This window comes from Bos grunniens, chromosome 17 (assembly GCF_055505025.1).
Source record: "Bos grunniens cultivar Pamir isolate PY7600 chromosome 17, Bosgru_T2T1.0, whole genome shotgun sequence".
Lineage (NCBI taxonomy): Eukaryota > Metazoa > Chordata > Mammalia > Artiodactyla > Bovidae > Bos > Bos grunniens.
The window spans coordinates 4,449,188-4,470,705 of record NC_141181.1 but is presented as its reverse complement, the minus strand read 5'-3'; the positions used below and the strand labels follow the sequence as shown (position 1 = coordinate 4,470,705).

Genomic DNA, 21,518 nt, shown 5'->3' with positions numbered 1-21,518 from the left:
TTGCCATTGTCTTCTCCATGTCATAGATTAATTGACCGTAATTGCATGGGTTCATTTCTGGTCTGTCTGTTCTGTTCCATCTGGAGGAGGAAATGGCAACCCACTCCAGTGTTCTTGCCTGGAAAATCGTGTGGACAGAGGAGCCTGCTGGGCCACAGTCCGTGGAGTCACAAAAAGTTGGACACAACTAAGCACACACACACATTCTGTTCCATTGATCTGTGAGTCTGTTTTTTTGTGGCATACTGTTTTGATTACTGTAGCTTTGTAGTGTAGTTTGAAATCATGGTACCTCTAATTTTATTCGTCTTTCTTAAGATTGTTTTGACTATTTGGGCCTTTCATGTTTTGTTGTTGTTGTTTTTACAAATTTTGAAATTATTTGTTCTAGTTCTGAAAATTTCCAATGGTATTTTGATATTTGTTGCATTGAATCTGTATATTGCCTCTAGGAGCATGGTCATTTTAACATTCTTCCAGTCCATGAGCATGGTATGTATTTTGTCCAGTTTCTTTCATCTGTGTCTTACAGTTTTCATAGTACAAGTCTTTACTTCCTTAGTTAGACTTATTCCTAGTTGATTTACATTTTTTGATGCAACTGTAAGTAGTAATGTTTTCTTAATTTCTCTTTCTGATAGTTTATTGTTAGTGTATAGAAAAAAAGGGCTTCCCCAGTGGCTCAGTGGTAAGGAATTCATCGGCAATGCAGGAGATGCATATTCAATTCCTAGGTCAGTAAGATTCCCTGGAGAAGGAAATGGCAACCCACTCAAGCATTCTTGCCAGGGAAGTGCTATGGACAGAGGAGCCTGGTGGGCCACAGTCCACGGGGTTGCAAAAGAGTCAGACACAACTTAGTGACTAAACAATACCAGCAACATAGAAACACAATAGAATCTTTATGCTGATTTTGTATCCTGCAGCTTTAGTGAGTTATTTTATTCTAACAGTTTTTGGTAGAGTTTTTGAGATTTTTTTTTAACATTGTGTCATGTCTACTGCAGTGACAGTGTTACTTCTTTCCAATTTGGATTCTTTTTCTTGACTGACTGCTGTGGCTAGTACTTCCAATATTGTGTTGAGTAAAAGTTGTGAAAGTGGACATTGTTGTCTTGTTCCTGATCTTGAAGGAAATGCTTTCAACTTATCACCATTAAGTGTGATGTTATCTGTAGGTTTGTCGTTAATGGCCTATATTATGTTGAGGTATGTTTCCTCTATATCCACTTTGTTGAGAGTTTTTATAATCATAAATGAATGTTAAATTTTGCCAAAAGCTTTTTTTGTACATGCTGAGGTAATCATATGATTTTTATTCTTCAGGTTGTTAAGATTGTATATCACATTGACTGAGTTGTGTATATTGAACCATCCTTGCATTCCTAGAATAACTCCTACTTGATCATGGTATATGATCCTATTAATGTATTTTCAAATTCAAATTCTATTTGCTAATATTTTGATGAGGATTTTTGCATCTATGTTCATCCGTGATATTGTCCTATAATTTTTTGTGTGTGTGGTCTTTGGTTTTGGTATAAGGGTATTGCTAACTTCACAGAATGAGTTCAGAAGTGTTCCTTCCTCGTTAGCATAGTTTGAGAGATCTAGGCATTAATTCTTCTTTACTTGGTTGAACTCCCCAATGAAGCCTGAACTTTTGCTTGTTGGAAATTTTCCTTTTCTTTTAAACTGATTTAATTTTAGTACTGGTAAATGATCTCTATATATTTTCTATTTTTCCCTGATTCAGTCTTGGGAGATTTTATGTTTCTAGCTTGCCCATATTACTGGCATATAATTATCTCTTAGGATCTTTTGTATTTCTGTGGTTTCAGTTGTAACTTCTTTTTCATTTCTGAATTTGAGTCATCTCTTCTTGATGAGTCTGGCTAAAGGTTTATCAGTTTTGTTTATCTCTTCAGTGCACCAGCTCTTAGTTTTATTGATTTGTCTCTGTTTTATTTATTTCTGTTCCTCATTGCATTTTGAATTATTTTTCCCCATTTTTTTTTAACTGGAGATTTATATGACACCAATAAGTGAAGTCACTCAGTCGTGTCCAACTCTTTGTGACTGCATGGACTGTAGCCTACAACACTCCTCCATCCATGGTATTTTCCAGGCAAGAGTACTGGAGTGGGTTGCCATTTTCCTGCTCCAGAGGATCTTCCTGACCCAGGGATTGAACTCAGGTCTCCCGCACTGTAGGCAGACAGACGCTTTACCATCTGAGCCAGGGAAGTCTCTATGACACCAATAAGAGCTTTTCAAAATTGATGTGAAATAACTAGTACTAACTTACTTTAGTTGATATAAATCTAGGTTTTAAAAATAATACTTTAATCTCCCTAATTATAACAAAGGATTATTCTTTCCATTAGAGTCTCATTTTTTAAGAATTGCTATTTACAAGTATCATTCATGAGATTTTAGCTAGCTTTTGTAGCCACATCTTAAGTAAGTACATGTTTTCTGTAAAATGTTTTGACATGAGGGGAAAACCTCAAATCCAGGCAACCACTGTTGACATACTAAGGACCGCCAGACTGGACCCTAGCCTTTCGTCCTCAGTTCCGGTCCCTCGCTCTGCACACTCTTCTGGGAGGCCTCTACTCTTGTGGCTTCCGTTGCCTCCTGTATACTTCTGAGTCCCTGGTTTTTATCTCCTGACTATGCCTCTGCACTGAACTCCACACCTGTGTATGTGTTCAGCTACTTACTAGACATCTCTGCTTGAGTGGCTGATCGGCAGCCCACATTCAGTACGTTCAGGACTCACTTCTTTACCCAAACCTGTCCCTCTGTGTCTTGTAGATTCTGAAACTACAGTCTACTTAGTCATCCAAACCAGAGACCTGATGTAGTCTTTACTGGTCTCCCTGTTACTAGTCTTTACTTTCATTTATGTGCTATAGTAGTGTTTTAAATGCCCTTTGGATAGTTTCCTGTCTCTAAATAACAAGTCTAGATTCCACAGCCTGACTTTAAGGCTCTCTATAATCTGGCTCCTGCCACTGGCCAGCCTAATAACCTGCTGTTTGCCTTCTCCAACCCTACACGCCAGCTAACCTAATTGTTTACAACTCTGCTCATTTCATATCTTGTGTTTTCACACGCTGCACCTGACTAGCTCTTTTTGCTTGTTTGCCAACAAACTTCAAGCTGTCCATTAACCAGAGATATTTAAGACTTACATCAGAAATCTTTTCTTCTGGGAAGTTTTTATCCCCTCCTCAGCTGAGTTGATTACTCCTTTGTGCTTTAACTGTCTTACGTACATTTCTTTTGTAGAACGAAGTCTATGTGCTCTGTTACCATGGCAGACATTCTGAGAGCAGGAATATCTTAACCATATTTTATCCCCAGCATGTAAATGCAGTTACTGAGATGCAGAGAGACAAATCTTGAATGAATGCATGCATCAATAAAGCATCGCCTAGTTTCAGTGCTGTTGTACAGCTTTGTAGCAGATAGCTCTGGGCTGGTAGCTTCAAAGCAGGTAGCTTCTGAACTGTCCCTGTTAGTTATTCTCCTTGGCTGTTGGAGCTACTTGCTGGATGGGTTTGAGAAGCCTGACTCCAGAGCTATAGAATTCCCTGTACCATACCCCAAACATTCTTCTGTGCTTCATATGAATTGCAGGTCTGGAACAGCCATTCTCATTCATAACTGTTTTCTCCCCAAATCAACCAACCTGGAAAAGGTTTATTCCACAAAAAACTGGAGCTGCACTGTTGATGTCATGCCACCAGGCGGCGGCAGTGTCAAAGACATGCGGATCCTCAGCTTCCTGGGATAGCCCTGATTTTATTTGTCTTGTTTTGCCTTCAGAAACTACATCAGTGTTTTGTACATTTTGGTATTTCAACATTTATAATGTTTCTGGCTGTTTTATGTATTTGGAAGTTTCACAAAAATAGCTCTATCAGTGGGGTGCTTTTTTCGTTTAAAGTGTGGTTCTTACTTGACCAAAGGGCATGGGTTCAAACTTCTAGGCTTGCATTTAATCAGATTCAAATATAGGGCTTTGTTTGGGTTCCGTAGTATTTACGTTTAATTATAACCATAAATTTCCTAGTCTATAAATTTGGTGAAAATTTAGATTGGATGCAAAAAAAAAACCTCAATTTAAATTTTTTTTAATTATTATAATTTTTAAAGTTAAATACCTTCTACTTTTTCAAAAATTTCTAACACTTAAACTTGCCACAAATCTTAGTGTGGTTGACTGCTCTCGGCTCTTGAGTTAGGCTACCATCCAAATGTGTTAGGTTGCTCTCTTCATTCTGCTGGAACTGCTTAGACTATGGAAGAAGCAGCTTTCATTTGCTTTTTTAGCCCTTTAAAATCCAAGTTCTCTTAAATCTTTCCAGTATACAAGGCAGAAATAGAAAGAAAAGAGCATCTTTCTTTTCAGAAGAGAAAAGCCTTTATGGGCAGCTACGTTCTCCTCACTATTTCTCAGCAGTGTTGTCTCCTTATGACTTTTTCTTTGGCTTTATAAGTTTTATGTGAAGTTTATTATAACCCGGCCTAGAAAGAAATTTAAAGCTTTAAATTTGTTAATTATATTTAAGTTAAATAGAAACTTGAACTTAAGCACTTTAGTGCTTCTAAGCAGGTAACTTGTTATATTTTTGATGGGTAGATTCTAATGAAATTAAATTACTTACACTGAAAAACTTACTGGATCAAAACATTTTAAATAGTATTTAAGTAACATTTTTATTAGCAATTTGAATAGTGGACAGTCTTAATTCTCACAAGAGGAATTCATAAATGTTAGAACTGAAATGTGAGCATATCATTTCCCAATACTCTTGAAAAACTAGGAAAATAAGTTATTCCTTATGTAAAAGTAATTTTGCTGATTTTAGCATCTATGTAGATCTATTGGTAGATTCTGTCAGTTATTATATAAAAGTATGGGCCAGCAATTCTGGAGCTTGTTGCATACATGAGTGTCCCCATGGACTCTATTTGAACCGACTCTCAAAAGTGAGAGAACAGGAGCCCATTGGGAGGCACATTACATTCTGTTCCAGAGGGCATTGATACCCTCCATGGAGGGAGGGAGGGAGAAAGAGAGAGAGAGAGAGAGAGAGAGAGAGAGAGAGAGACTGTGTGTGTGTGTGTGTGTGTGTAATGAATCTAAAAATCAAGCTGGAAGGGAGTGCAAGGCAAGCTAGAGAAGGGGGTCGGTGAAGGGGGAATGTTGTCCAGTCTCCCTGGAGTGTGTCTCCTGCATCATGGAAGTTACAGATAGGGAACTGGCAAAGAACCCAGCAGCACAGCCATGCAAGGACCTAGCAGACATGTCAGGCCCAAGAGCACCGAGGCATCTTACTGCTACCTAAATATGGTATTTCTAGTTCCCTTTACCTGTTCTGTTCTCTCTCCCCTTCTCCAGGCTGGGTAGAGGTGGAGGACAGGAGGCAGAAACTGCAGTCACTGGACTGAAGGGAGGACAGAAACTCTAGACTAGGAGAGAGAGAAGGACAATGCACCCTTTCTGGTAAAACCCACTGGCAGCCTGTGGTTGCTGAAAAGTCTTAGCTTTAAATCAAGAGTTGAAGTGTTGATTGTTATGTTAGACATTCTCATTTCTGAATTAAGGCTTTGTTTGCCAACCTAAAAAAATTGTAGATCTTGATTAAGAGTGATCAAAAATTCATGGGACTCTCAATTCTTCGTTTACTGGCAAAGGAAGCACTTCCCTCACTGAAGTATTGGCAGTTGTGGGGAGGAATTAAGTTGCATCTATAGTTTTACCCTATGAGTACAGTGCAAAATGCATGCATGCTTAGTCATGTCCAACCCTTTTCGACCCCATGGACTGTAGCCTGCACAGCCCCTCTGTCTATGAGATTCTCCAGGCAAGAATAGTGGAGTGGGTTTCCATTCCCTTCTCCAGGAGATTGACCTGACCCACAGATCGAACCCAGGTCTCCTGCATTGCAGGCTGATTCTTTACTGGCTAAATCAAGCCAGGTTATGCAAAATGCAGTGCAAAATATGTATAGGTTATTTCTTATCACAAAAATATTAATAATACAAATCTACTCATCTTTATAATTAATTTAAAATCTCCCCTTGATTTAAAAAATTAACTTGTTAAACAGTTCTGTCATTCCAGATAATTAAAGGGTTGGCCTTCCAAGTAGATTTTGAGTTTTCTTCGCAAATGGATTTTTTTTTTAAGATATCCTTTTTATTTTATTTATTTATTTAGGTTGGTGAAAAAGTAATTGCAATTTCAGACCATGAATTTTAAATCATCAAAATAAGAACCATTACAATCAGTACATTTTTGCCAATGAGATTAAGTTTGTTATTCCTGTAGCATAAAAATCTGTGTCTCGGGATTCAGCAAACTCTTGGAAAGCATTTTCTCCCTCCTGCTGGTTGTGAAAGCATTTTCCTTGCAAAAGTTGTTGAGATGCTTTAAGAAGTGGCAGTCAGTTGGCGAGAGGTCAGGTAAATGTGCCAGGTGAGGCAAAACTTCATAGCCTAATTAATTCGGTTTTTGAAGCGTTGTCTGTATGACGTGTGATCGGGCGTTGTTTTAGAGAACAGTTCGCCCTTTCTGTTGACCAGTGCTGGCTGCAGGCATTGTGGTTTTTGATACATCCTCATCAGTTTGCTGAGCATACTTCTCAGATGTAATGGTTTTGCTGGGATTCAGAAAGCGATAGTGGATCAGACAGGTAGCAGACCACCAAACAGTGGCCATGACCTTTTTTTGGTGCAAGTTTGGCTCTGGGAAGTGCTTTGGAGCTTCAGGCTGGTTGTCGGTGGTTGTCGTATAAAATCTTTTTTCGTCGAATGTCACAATCCGATTGAGAAATGGTTCGTTGTTGTTGCATAGCATAAGAGAAGACACTTCTAAACAATGATTTTTTTTAATTTTCAGTCAGTTCATGAGGCAGGCACCACTTACTGAACTTTCTCACCCTTCCAATTTGCTTCAAATGCCGAACGACCGTAGAATGGTTGACGCTGACTTCTTCAGCAACTTCTTATGTACTTGTAGGAGGATCAGCTTTGATGATCCTCTCAGTTGGTCATTGTCCGCTTCCAGTGGCTGGCCACCGTGCTTCTCATCTTCAAGGCTCTCATCTCCTCTGCAAAACTTCTTGAACTACAATAAGAAAATGCGAATAAGAAAATCACTCAAATTTGCCTTTTGCCTTAACATCATTTCTCTAGTCTAAAATAAATATGAAGTAAACAGGAAGTAGTAAGTCATTAGCATAAAAATATAAAGCAAGAAATGCTCATTAAAATGATATATATAACAATAACCCTGTGTACGAGACAGCAAAAGAGACACTGATGTATGGAACAATCTTATGGACTCTGTGGGAGAGGGAGAGGGTGGGAAGATTTGGGAGAATGGCATTGAAACATGTAAAATATCATGTATGAAACGAGATGCCAGTCCAGGTTCAATGCACAATACTGGATGTTTGGGGCTAGTGCACGGGGACGACCCAGAGGGATGGTATGGGGAGGGAGGAGGGAGGAGGGTTCAGGATGGGGAACACATGTATACCTGTGATGGATTCATTTTGATATTTGGCAAAACTAATACAATTATGTAAAGTTTAAAAATAAAATAAAATTAAAAACAAACAAACAAAAAAAATGATATGTAACATAACCACATTTGTTTAAGAATGTATTTCAATATCAAACAGCAAACTTCAACAATGCAAAATGGCAGTACTTTTGCACCAACCTAAATGTTTATTTTTGGTTGTGCTGGGTCTTCCCTGCTGAGCGGGCTTTTCTCTAATTACAGAGAGTGGGGGCTACCCTTTACTTGTGGTGTGCGGCTTCTCACGCAGTGGCTCCTGTTGTTGTGGTGCACAGGCTCTAGGGTGCATGGGCTCAGTAGTTGCAGCTCCTGAGCTCTAGAGCACTGGCTTAACAGTTGTGGCACACGGGCTTAGCTGCCCTGATGTGTGGGATCCTCTCAGATCAGGGATCAGACCTGTGTCTCCTGCATTGGCAGGTGGATTCTTCACCACTGAGCCACCAGGGAAGCCTTAAGATGGATTTCTTAACAGAGACTCTCTATCTAGGACATATTCTTGCTGATGGCACTGACAGACAATAATTCCTTATTTATTTTCACTATTGTCTGAGGTCCTATTACTAAGAAATAATGGGAGTTGGTAGACAATTAGTAGCCCTCATACTTAGCCCTCAGTTCTGTGTTTGTCATGTTAGAGCCCAGTTCTCATGTTTAAAGAGTCTATAATCCTCCATAACTGTATCTAATTTCCCTCTCAGTATCAATTGGATTTTGCATGTCTTTGGCTTTCAAAATATCTGACTGACTCCCAGTTGGATTCTGTATAAGGCTTTGACTGTAGTCACAATTTCTGACTTAACTCTCATGACTTAAGGCTTCGTTGGACCTCCTTATCATCTGTTTCTCTTAACTACTTCTTTATATTTTTATTGCTTCCTCAGTTCAGTTCAGTTCAGTCGCTCAGTCGTGTCCAACTCTTTGCGACCCCATGAATCGCAGCACGCCAGACCTCCCTGTCCATCACCAACTCCCAGAGTTCACTCAGACTCACGTCCATCGAGTCAGTGATACCATCCAGCCATCTCATCCTCTGTTGTCCCCTTCTCCTCCTGCCCCCAATCCCTCCCAGCATCAGAGTCTTTTCCAATGAGTCAACTCTTCACATGAGGTGGCCATAGTACTGGAGTTTCAGCTTTAGCATCATTCCTTCCAAAGAAATCCCAGGGCTGATCTCCTTCAGAATGGACTGGTTGGATCTCCTTGCAGTCCAAGGGACTCTCAAGAGTCTTCTCCAACACCACAGTTCAAAAGCATCAGTTCTTCGGCGCTCAGCCTTCTTCACAATCCAACTCTCACATCCATACATGACCACAGAAAAACCATAGCCTTGACTAGATGGACCTTTGTTGGGAAAGTAATGTCTCTGCTTTTGAATATGCTATCTAGGTTGGTCATAACTTTCCTTCCAAGGAGTGAGTGTCTTTTAATTTCATGGCTACAGTCACTATCTGCAGTGATTTTGGAGCCCAGAAAAATAAAGTCTGACACTGTTTCCACTCTTTCCCCATCTTTTTGCCATGAAGTGATGGGACTGGATGCCATGATCTTTGTTTTCTGAATGTTGAGCTTTAAGCCAACTTTTTCACTCTCCTCTTTCACTTTCATCAAGAGGCTTTTTAGTTCCTCTTCACTTTCTGCCATAAGGGTGGTGTCATCTGCATATCTGAGGTAATTGATATTTCTCCTGGCAATCTTGATTCCAGCTTGTGTTTCTTCCAGTCCAGCATTTCTCATGATGTACTCTGCATATAAGTTAAATAAGCGGGGTGACAATATACAGCCTTGACGTACTCCTTTTCCTATTTGGAGCCAGTCTGTTGTTCCATGTCCAGTTCTAACTGTTGCTTCCTGACCTGCATACAGATTTCTCAAGAGGCAGGTCAGGTGGTCTGGTATTCCCATCTCTTTCAGAATTTTCCACAGTTTATTGTGATCCACACAAAGACTCTAGAATTTAAAAATAGTTCATTTGCAATAGTTTTCAAGTCATCTTACCTTTTTTTCCTTATAATTTCTTTAGTTCTCTGACTGACTGAACAGATTCCTGATATTTCTCCTTGAAGGAATGCTAATACCGCTTGCTGTGCACTGCTCCAGCAGTTTGTTTTTTACACTGTAACGTTCATCGTGATCTCATCGTCATCAGGTGCTACGTGTGCGTGTCAGAGTTCTCCTCAAGCGTGTACTTACTGAGTGGCTTCACTTTCCCCTTATGTTGCTTTCCTGTTGGTATTCCCCTGTTTTTTCTGTGTCCGTTATTTAGGATTCCTGCTATACTTTTCTCAGGTTCTGAAGTGTGTTCCACAGGGTTGCACTGCTGGAAGTTTGATCTCTTGGTTAAGTGGAATATTAATCTGCTGTATTTTTACTAGCTTCAGAGAGTGTTACCTTTTAATGAGCATTGTCTTGTAGCATAAAGAAAATATTTCAAAAATATTGAACATTCAGTGCTCATTCATGCCTTGAGTTATTTGTTACTGTGTTCAGTGGAAAGGTTTGAGCCAATATTACTGTAACCATATGTACATTGAGCATTTCATAAATGTTTACTGAATGAAGAGCCTTCCTGGCATACATTACTTTATTCTACTCATATTCCCAGCATATATTCCCAGCACAGAGGAATAAGAATGTTGACGTTTGATGTCTTCCAAAATATTTCACAGCTGTCATAGCTGGTCAGCACTATATGAAACAGGCTATTGTTAAAGCACTATCTACTGTAATAGTTAAAATGTGTACTGTAGTGAAGGTAGAAATCCCGGGTTGACTTGGTATGAGCAGTAATGGCACTTTTGATGCTATGTCTCATTTAAATTAAAATATTTCAAAGGTAGAGCATACGTAAACGTACTTCCCTGGAGTCTGACTCTGTTTCTCTTGGTTTGGCCTCTTGTATAATGCCTTTTTCCTCACGCTGGCTTTCTTCATGGTTACAAGAGGGCTGCCAGCAGTAATGTGGACCGTTTGCTTCCTTGTAGCTATGCGGATTACAATCCAGAGGGCAGGAGAAAATTGTTCCCCACAGTCATTGAACAAGACTCTGATCTTATCCAAATTTAACACTTGAAATCAACCACGGTGGCAAAGAACATTGCTTACAATGGTAGGCTCAGGCCTAGGGTAATTGCCTGTCCCTCAGCACCAAAACCAGTATTAAACCCTAACCAGAAATGGGCAAGACAGTCGTGAAGTTTGCAGAACTCTACTGAAGGACACGAAAGAACTCTTGACTAAAGGAGCAGCATATTCATGAATGACTAAACTCAGCTATAAAAATGTCAATTTATTATATATCATTTATATGTTACAGAAGCCAGAATCCTACTAGATTTTTATGGCTAATTCTCATATTCATATAGTAAAGAAACTGCAAGAAGGACTGAGAGGGACTCCCCTGGTGGTCCAGTGGCTGGGGCTCCACGCTCCCAATACAGGGGGCCCGGTTCACTCCCTGCTCAGAGAACTATAGCCCACACGCACAACTGAGAGTTTGCACAACTAAAAAGATCCCTTATGCCGCGATGAAGACTAGAATCCTGCGTGCCGCAGCCAAGACCTGGCACAGCCAAATAAATACGTAAGTAAATACTAAGAAGAAGGACCAAGAAAGTATTTTAGAAAGGAAGAACATGGGGTAGGATTTTCCCTATAAGATATCAGTATATAATACTGTAGTAACTAAAACTTGCAAGACTTCCCTGGTGGTCCAGTGGTTAAGAGTCCATCTCACGGTGGGGGATGAGGGTCCCATCCCTGGTCAGGAAACTAAGATCCCACAAGCCGTGGAGAAACCAAGCCTGTGCATGCTGCAACTTTTGAGTCCTTGCACCACAACTGGAGAGCCTAACCAGCCTAACAAAAGATCTCGTGTGCCGCCACTAAGCCTTGACACAGCCAAATAAATATTTTTTAAAACTTATTACTTGTGTAAGAATAGACAGAGAAGTATAGCCATACAAAGAAGCTATAAGCAGGCTTTTGTATACCTGTCTACTTGATGATAAAGATGCAATACATCTTTATCAATTCTGAGGGAAAAGGCCAGACTGTTCAGTAAGGTGTAGGAATAATTGGGTATCCATTGAAATGAATTAAAGTTAGAGCCATACCCAAGCCCTTTTCCAGAATAAACCAGAGGCCTTTTAAAGAGTGAAAGATCAAAAGAATATAATAATAGGAGGAAAGTATCTGTACAGTATTAGTTTGAGAGGCTTTTCAAAGCAAGACGCAGAATCTAAAAGCCAAAAAGTTGATGCATTTGCACAAATAATTAAAATTTGCATATTGGAACATAACATTAAAAGTTAAACATTTCTAACCAAGTAATTACCATCTTCTACATATAGACAGTCCCTAAAAATACATGAGAAAAGGGTAAACAATGCAATGAAATAATGGTCGTAGGACAGTATTAACGAAGTCAGTGAAGAAATACATTTACATAATCACTAGACATGTGCTGCTAAGTCGCTTCAGTCGTGTCCAACTCTGTGTGACCCCAGAGACGGAAGCCCACCAGGCTCCCCCGTCCTTGGGATTCTCCAGGCAAGAACACTGGAGTGGGTTGCCATTTCCTTCTCCAATGCCTGAAAGTGAAAAGAAGTCGCTCAGTCGTGTCCGACTCTTAGCGACCCCATGGATTACAGCCTACCAGGCTCCTCCATCCATGGGATTTTCCAGGCAAGAGTACTAGAGTGGGGTACCATTGCCTTCTCCGACTAGACATATGAAGAGATGCTAAATCTTGAAAATCAAAGACATACAAATTTAAACAATAATGGAATGTCATTTTTCAGCCATCAGATTATCATTCTTTTAAGCTATTGCCAGTATCCATTTTGGGGAAACCCACAGAGAGTAAACTTGTTTTATACAGTTGGTGAAGGACAAATGAACAAACGTTCAGCATTCATGTCACACCCATTAGGATAGCTGTGATGAAAAAGAAAAAATGCTAAGTGTTGAGAAATTGAACCTTGTGCATTGCTGATGGGAATGTAAAATGGTGAAGTCGTCATGGAAAACAGTATGGTATTTCCCCAGAAAGTTAAACAGAATTACCATATAACCCAGCAGTTCCACTTCAAAGTGTATACCCCCAAAGAACTAAAAACAGGAAGAGGTCTCGGGTGTAACAGTGTTCAGAGCAGTGTTATTCACAGTAGTGAAAAGGTGGAAACAACCCAAAGGTTAATCACCAGGTGAATCGATAAACAAAATGTGTTATGTACAAAAGTGGAATATTTATTTAGTCTTTAAAAGGAATGAAATTCTTGGGTAAATCTCAAGGAATGCTGTTGCTGGATCATATGATTAAAGTTTTGTAAGAAGCAGCCTATTGACTTCGTTGAGTACTACGATGTTTGAGTCTTTTTTTAAAAAAAACTCATTTTAATATCTTGAAAATATATTCATATATTGCTTATAATAGGAAAGTAATTTTTCTTTTAGTTTTATTGAGATATGGTTGGCATAACTATATAAATTTAAAGTGTACAGCATAATGATTTGATTAACATACATCATGCAGTGATTACCACAATAAATTTAGTGAATATTCATCGTCTCCTATAGATACCAAAGAAATAGAAAAAAAATTTTTTTGGATGAGGATTCCTAGGATTTACTGTCTTAACTTTCATATGTAACATACACATTGCTAATTGTATTTATCATGTTGTGCATTATATCCCTGGTACAAATAATAACTAGAAGTGTGTATCTTTTCAGACGTAGGGAACAGACTGGGGGGTTCAGGATGGGGAGACAGGTGCACCCGTGGCTGATTCATGTACATGTAAGGCAAAAACCACCACAATATTGTAAAGTAATTAGTCTCCAATTAAAATAAATGAATTAATTTTTTTAAAAGTGTGTACCTTTTGACTGCCCTCATCCAATTCCCCCCACATACCCCCGTCTCTGGTAACCACAAATTTGGTCTTTTTCTATGAGTCACTATAGTTTGTTGAGAAATGCTGGACTGGAAGAAACACAAGCTGGAATCAAGATTGCCAGGAGAAATATCAATAACCTCAGATATGCAGATGACACCACCCTTATGGCAGAAAGTGAAAAGGAACTAAAAAGCCTCTTGATGAAAGTGAAAGTGGAAAGTGAAAAAGTTGGCCTAAAGCTCAACATTCAGAAAACGAAGATCATGGCATCTGATCCCATCACTTCATGGCAAATAGATGGGGAAACAGTGGAAACAGTGTCAGACCTTTTTTTGGGGGGGGGGCTCCAAAATCACTGCAGATGGTGACTGCAGCCATGAAATTAAAAGACGCTTACTCCTTGGAAGGAAAGTTATGACCAACCTAGATAGCATATTCAAAAGCAGAGATATTACTTTCCCAACAAAGGTCCGTCTAGTCAAGGCTATGGTTTTTCTGTGGTCATGTATGGATGTGAGAGTTGGATTGTGAAGAAGGCTGAGTGCTGAAGAATTGATGCTTTTGAACTGTGGTGTTGGAGAAGACTCTTGAGAGTCCCTTGGACTGCAAGGAGATCCAACCAGTCCATTCTGAAGGAGATCAGCCCTGGGATTTCTTTGGAAGGAATGATGCTAAAGCTGAAACTCCAGTACTTTGGCCACCTCATGTGAAGAGTTGACTCACTGGAAAAGACTCTGATGCTGGGAGGGATTGGGGGCAGGAGGAGAAGGGGACGACAGAGGATGAGATGGCTGGATGGCATCACTGACTCGATGGACGTGAGTCTGAGTGAACTCTGGGAGTTGGTGATGGACAGGGAGGCCTGGCGTGCTGTGATTCATGGGGTCGCAGAGTTGGACAGGACTGATCGACTGAACTGAACTGATCCTTTGTTGGTTCCTGTTACACAACATTGTGATTCTATGTTTCTGTACATTTCAAACTGATCACCATGGTAAGTATAGTCAGGATATGTCACCTTACAGACGTAGTACAGTGACTGACTGCATTCCACACACTGTACATTTCATACCCGTGAGTCATTTATTTTGCAGCTGGAAGTTTGTACCTCTTAATCTCCCTCACCTATTCCTTTCTTCTCCTACCCCCTTACCCAGGAAAAGGATTTCTAAAATAATAAATATGATCACAATATAGGAAATTTTATGTTTCACAGTACAAAGATAACATTTTCAAGTTTTGTGCATTTTCTTACAGGTTTTTATTCTGGGGGGTTGGTTTTTGGATCATACATAGTCTCTCAAAGGGCTTCCCTGGTGTCTCAGACAGTAAAGAATCTGCCTGCGATGTGGGAGACCTGCGTTCGATCCCTGGGTTGAGAAGATCATGGCAACTCACTCCGGTATTCTTACCTGGAGAATCCCCAAGGACAGAGGTGCCTGGCAGGCTAGTCCATGGGGTCACAGAGTCCGACCTGACTGAGCGACTAAGCGCAGCACACAGTCTCTCAAATGTATTGACAGTTTTGTTTCCAGCTTTTTTAAAACTCTATATTGGTGTCATTAAAAGTTCTTCTAAAATGTTTACTTTGGCTACATAATTGTGACACATCAATACCATGAAATGGCAATTTAACATTTCTCTATTGTTAAGACAATTACATAACCCCCTTCTTTATATATAAATTCATTTTTATAGTACTCATTATTTTGTTATGATTGATTCCTAAATGGAATATCATCTTAATTTTAAAATTGTAGATACACCATATGTGTGTGTGCTAAGTCGCTTCAGTCGTATCTGGCTCTGCAACTGTATTTACTGTAGCCTGGCAAGGCTTCTCGGATTCTCCAGCCAAGGATACTGGAGTGGGTTCCCATGCCCTCCTCCAGGGCATCTGTCCAACCCAAGGATTGAACCTGAGTCTCTTACATCTCCTGCATTGGCAGGCGGGTTCTTTACCACCGACACCACCTGAGGAGCCCCAGATACACTAATGAGACTTTTTAAATATATAAAATCTTAAATTATACTGGCGCTCTTTTTTTTTTTTTTGAGGAGAAACAAGACATAGAACCTCTTTTTTCCATACCATATTGTGCATGAGTTTTGATAAAGCAGTAGACTTACCTGGTTTCTTTTACTGTTACCTTTTTTCCCCAACCTCCTTTGACAATCTTTCCCACCTATGAGGGCTTCTGTATTCCTTTCAAAAGCTTTGAAATTTTATTTCTAAAAAGGAGCAAATCAGAATTCCAATGCAGCCAGCTTGAATCAATCTTTCTGTTCCTCCAGGCAGTGAATTAGCCCTTTAGAAAACATTGGCATTATGTCTCTGAAGCCTCAGAGTCTGTATAGGTGGACTGGAATGCGTTAAAGAGAAGCATTGTCAGATCCTTCCTCAAGTCTAAAGATGAAATCCTGTTCTTACTAATTATAAGTCATTTTTGTTGTTGCTGCTGCTGCTGTTTTTTCTGAGTTACTTCGGTTTTAGAAGTTATTTGCTTTAGTGAGAGTTGGAAGTAGGTTGTTATAGTATGTAGTTAGTTCTTGTTTTATGTTACAGAAATATGTCAAGAGAGTTTGCTCTTTAAAGGAGTCCTGTGGTGAATATTTTTTCTCATTATAGAATAGCACTTCTTTTTCTAATTTTGTGAATGTAGACTTTTGTGTTTCTCTCAGTGACAAATACTGAGATACTTTGTTTCTGGTTCAGACTACAGTGCTTAGCATTAAATCATTGTTGCTGATGAACTAGGTAATATTCTCCCATATATTAATATCTTGTATATTTTAGTTGGGTTTGTTACTGCAAAAAAAAAAAAACAACAGATTTCTGTAGTAGTTAGTAGTTCTCAAAAGTGTGATGCCCCTAATCTGAAGCGTCAGCATCCCATCACCTGGGAGCATGTTAGAAATGCACATTGTTAGGCTCTGCCCTAGACCTCTTCTGTTCAAAGCGAGAGGGGGCGCCCAGCAGCCTGGGCTTTAACACGTCCTTTGGGTGACCCTGATGTGCACTCAAGTTTAGGACTACTGGTTTAGATAATATCTACAGTGGCTGAAATCTTGGCTCTTAATCACTGAAGCCCTAGATTTGGTTTAATTCCAAGGTATGTGTTAGGAACTATGGCAATATTGCTTCTAAGAGGTGTGTAGATGAGAAACGGATAGCATGGGCTGCCACACAGAAGTTGCTTTCATTGTTTCGAGCAATTGAGATTTTAGGAAATAAACATAGAGCCAAGATTCCTTCCCTACTAAGTTGAACCAAACTGTTTCAGTGCTTAGGATAATTAGCAGAAGCTTCTCATTTGATACCATCATTTAACAGAGATAGTTAAAGTGACAAATCATGAAATCACATCTAAAATACGTAAGATTATTTTCAGAGTTAAGAAATTCCTGAATTAGCTCTCTTTCAAAAGCTTTTAAATTGTAAATAATTACAAGCAGACATACAATATCTGGGAGACATTTCATTAATATAATTAATTAATGAACATATATAATTCATTAATTATAATGAATATAATTAATGGACATATATTAATATGTCCATTAATTATTGGCTTATTTTTATGTAGTTCTTCATTTAGGGAGTAACATCTACCTATCTGGTTAGTTTTTAAACATTTGTAATATAAAAATGTTGTGCTAATACCTGCATGTATTTTTTCATTGGAAAATACTCCTAAATTTATATATTACATGCATTTACTAAATTATTTCAGGTGGGTCCTTCAGGGTGGAATATTAACATTTTAAACATGGTGTTATTTTATAAATGAGAACTCTTGTTTTAAAGAACAAGGTCTTGCTAAATTTAGGGCTTTAAAGCTTATTTTGGCTCTTAACTCTACAGCAGATTTTTGTATTTCAACTTAGGAAGATAATTACTCTCTCTAGAAGAGGTATAACTGGTTTGGTGGTGATGTCCTCTTGTCATCACAGATGGATCTTGCTCGTGCTGTGGATTAGAATCAGGGACTAGACAGCCAAATGAATACTAACAATATTCCCTTTGTACATATTGAGAAGTGGAAGATTTCTTAAAGTCAGGGTAAAGCTACCAACTTTTTGAAGATACTGTTTGTGATTTTTAAGCAAAAAAGGGTATCTAAGTATAATTCACCCTCTCTACATATAACGAAGTCATATTGTGAAAGATCAGTTTTTTTACAATCAGCCAAAAGAAATTACTCTTCCGTTTGTTAATTATTTTCCAAATGTTTATAACTTAAGAGTGAATGAAGAGTAGAATATATTTTAAGAAAGCCCTTACCCAAGGGGCTTCCCTTGTGGCTCAGCTGGTAAAGAATCGGCCTGCAGTGTGGGAGACCAGAGTTCGATCCCTGGGTTGGGAAGATCCCCTGGAGAAGGGAAAGGCTACCCACTCCAGTATTCTGGCCTAGAGAATTCCATGGACTGTAGAGTCCAGGGGGTCGCAAAGAGTCAGACACAACTGAGCAACTTTCACTTTCACCCAATCAATGAGTCTAAGATTTCTAACTAGTTTACAGCAAAAGATGTGGTAGAGAATTTCCCGTGATTATTTATTTAGTTTGGGGCCCAGGTGAGATTAATAAAATTGAGACGGGAAGCAATGTTCTGAAATTAACCAATCCCTTTTGGTGTGGGCTCAACCACATGCTAATGAATATTCTGTGTCTAAGGTCTCTTTAGGCTTGTGTTATTTAATCCATTTTCAATATAACTTACTACTTTCTAAGCTTGTATGTTTAAACTGGTTACTTTTAAGATATCTAAAACGTGTAATATTGGCAATGCTGTGCTGTGCTTAGTCATGTTCAGCTCTTTGTGACTCCATGGACCATAGCCTGCCAGGCTCCTCTGTCAATGGGAATTCTCTATGCAAGAGTACTGGAGTGGGTTGCCATACCTTCGTCCTGGGGATCTTCCCAACCCAGGGATTGAACCCAGGTCTCCCGCATTGCAGATGGATTCTTTACCATCTGAGCCACCAAGGAAGCCCATGAATACTGGAGTGTGTAGCCTATCCCTTCTCCAGGGGATCTTCCTGACCCAGGGATCAAACCAGGGTCTCCTGCATTGCAGGTGATTCTTCACCAACTGAGCTACTGGGGAAGCCCAAATTGGCAGTACGTTTGTCTGATAGATTTTTCTTGTCTAAGAACTTAGTGTATAATTCCTCATAAAGTACCTTATTTAAGAAGAATAATTAAGAATAGTTTCATTTTTGACTCTCTATTAGTGAAACAGGTCACAGTACTACCAGTCTATAAGAAACAGAGTGTTTCAAAAAGACTTTAGTCTGAAGTGAAATGAAATTTGAAGAGAGAATTTATATAAAACAAGATTTTTTTGAACTTTCAAATTAAAATTTTAATATACTTCAGGTTGTTTGTGATGGAGGCAGGGAATCTGATGAATGAAGACTGAAAAGATTGATAACATATTCATTTTTTTTGTATAGGATAAGAAGAAATATTTTAAACTTTTTCAGTCTGCCCTAGTGATTCATAGTACTTGCTTTTCTTCAAGTTAGAGAAGTCAGTTCCCAAGTAGTCTTTGACATTTTTTGTTATGCTGACTTGGGCTGAAGGCAAATCTTATTTTGTCTTTTTGATTCATAAACTTTATGTTAAGCCAGTTGATCTTAGCAAGCCATTTTCTTTGTTTCAATTTTATAGTTATCTGAGGGAAACCAAAAGTATGCAAACCTACAGAAAAGCATCGAGAAAGCTAAAGTTGGCAGACATGAAACGGTAAGTGTCTATCTGTACGTTCTTTAATAATGTCGGTTCTAAGCATAATGAAAGCAATAGTGCTTCCTGTGAGGAGGATGCTGTTCCTACTAGAAAAGAAGCAAGTCCCAGCAAAGGCTGTGAACATTTGACCTGACCCGCTGACTGTGAACCTAGATTTTTTATTATTGTATTATATACGGCAGTGTAGCAAAGAAACACAAACCCCGGAGCCAGACTGCCTGGGTTTTCGTCTCCTAAACTCTCTCTGCTCCGTTTTCTCAGTTGTAAAATGGGGAATAATAAAATCTGCTTCATTGAGTTATTGTTTGATTAAGCTAGCTAATATTTGCAAAGCACTTAGAAGAGAGCCTGGCACAAAGTAAGCCCTGTATAAATGTTTATGTAAATTTTTAAGAGTTGGGATTTTTAAGTCTTGGCACAGAACCAATTGAAAACTGTCAATATAGGGTCCTTTTGGTCTTGTAATATTTTTAAATTATTTAAATGAATATTGACCTGTTTTATTTTTTAAAGTACAGTGTTCTCTAAAGTATTATATTAGGGTTTTTTTTCATGTTGATGTATGGCAAAACCAATACAATATTGTAAAGTAATTAGCCTCTAATTAAAATAAATAAATTTAAATTAAAAAAAATAAAGTATTATATTAGGGGTTTTTTAAAATCACTTTACTTTTTAGTTTTATCATTATCTCAAGTTTGAGCTTATGACTTGAAAAAATGTTGAAGATCAACATGAACCTCTAAGCCCTTCATAGCAGCCTCTGTACCACTTGTTGTGAAAGACACTCAAAAACTGGTCACATTGTACAGAAGAATACATCACAGATTTACATGGCTTTATGCTTTTCAAAGTTATTTTATGTATATTCTTTCATGTGAGTAGTCAGCACAGCCACGGATAGGAATTGGAGAAGGGTAATTGCTAAAGAATATTTAAGGGAAGGTGAGTTCTGGACACAACCTGAAAGTTTTATTTCTTCATTTGGCAACAAGTGCCACTTTTTAAAATTCAGTCGTGGTTTTTTTCCTTTGATTTGGCAATAACCTATAGAAGCACCTTCAACTAACGGTGACATACTCATGCCCATAATAGTCAGGCTGCTGAGATTACCCAGTCTACTTTAACCACTGAAACTAGGGGAAACCACTGGCAAACCTGGTTGGTGCCTACAGCTATCAGATTGTAGTAATGAGAGTTCAGAGTGGCTCCCAGAAAGATGGACCCTTACGTTCATCCTGAGTTCGCTAGTCAGGAGTTTTCAGAAATAGCTGGAAGCTTTTTCTACCTATTAGGTAGTATTCCTGGTGATGATGATACTGCTGACAATGACAGTTAAAAAGACATAGCTGTCATATATATTCTGCTTACTGTGAGCCAGGCAGGTGCTGTTCCAAAGGCATTTTCTGTATTGAATTTTGCCAGTAGTCCAAGGAGGTGGCCTCTATTACTGTCTTCATTTTTACATTTGAGGAACTGAAAGCACAAAAAGGTTAAGTGATGTGGCAAAGGTCTTGTTGCTAATAACCAGTCTGGGACGGCTCCCAGTTCAGGATATCCGGAGAGCTGTCCCTGTATTCACATAGACACTCAGCAGTTGCTTCACCTGGCTTCCTTAGCTTTTTCTCCTCTCATTTTTCATTGAGGATTATGTATGATTTGGGCATTTATAGCAAATAATGATCAGCATATCTTGTGGTTATTTTAAATCACTCCTGAACTGTGCTAATATAGCCTACCTTAATCATATATAGCTGTTTACTTTTGAACAGCTAAACAGTTAAAATTAAATACAATTAAATTTGGTTTCTCAGTAATAAGAGTCACATTTCATGTACTTAGTAGCCCCATGTGGTTAATGTTTCCTGCACTGGAGAACACAGATCTAGAACATTTCTATTATTGCAGAGCTCTATTGGACTCTGCTACATCAGAGCTCTGTACATGGATTCTGTTGCATCGATGCTAGGAAAAGGAGACAAAGAGAGCAACTGAAGGCAAAAGTAGAAAAATACAAGTACAAAAATACAAGCTAGCAAGGAACCTTAAACGAGTCCCATTAGAGACCTTGAACTCTATTTAGTTTTGCCTCAAACTTATCCTATAATTGGAGAAGGAAATGGCAACCCACTCCGGTATCCTTGCCCTGAAAATCTCGTGGACGGAGGAGCCTGGTCGGCTATAGTACATGGGGTCGCAAAGAGTCGGGCACGACTGAGCGAGTAACACTTATCCTATAATTCTATATCATAACCGTTT

General features: G+C 38.9%; 1 protein-coding gene across 1 annotated transcript in view; it reads left to right on the top strand.

Annotated features, from left to right (window-relative positions):
* Positions 1–21,518, top strand: part of MND1 (meiotic nuclear divisions 1) — a 114,993-nt gene that overhangs the window by 40,653 nt on the left and 52,822 nt on the right. The window contains exon 6 of the mRNA XM_086345901.1: positions 19,182–19,256. Within this exon, the coding sequence (XP_086202027.1) occupies positions 19,182–19,256 (75 nt within the window). The remainder of the gene's footprint in view (positions 1–19,181; positions 19,257–21,518) is intronic.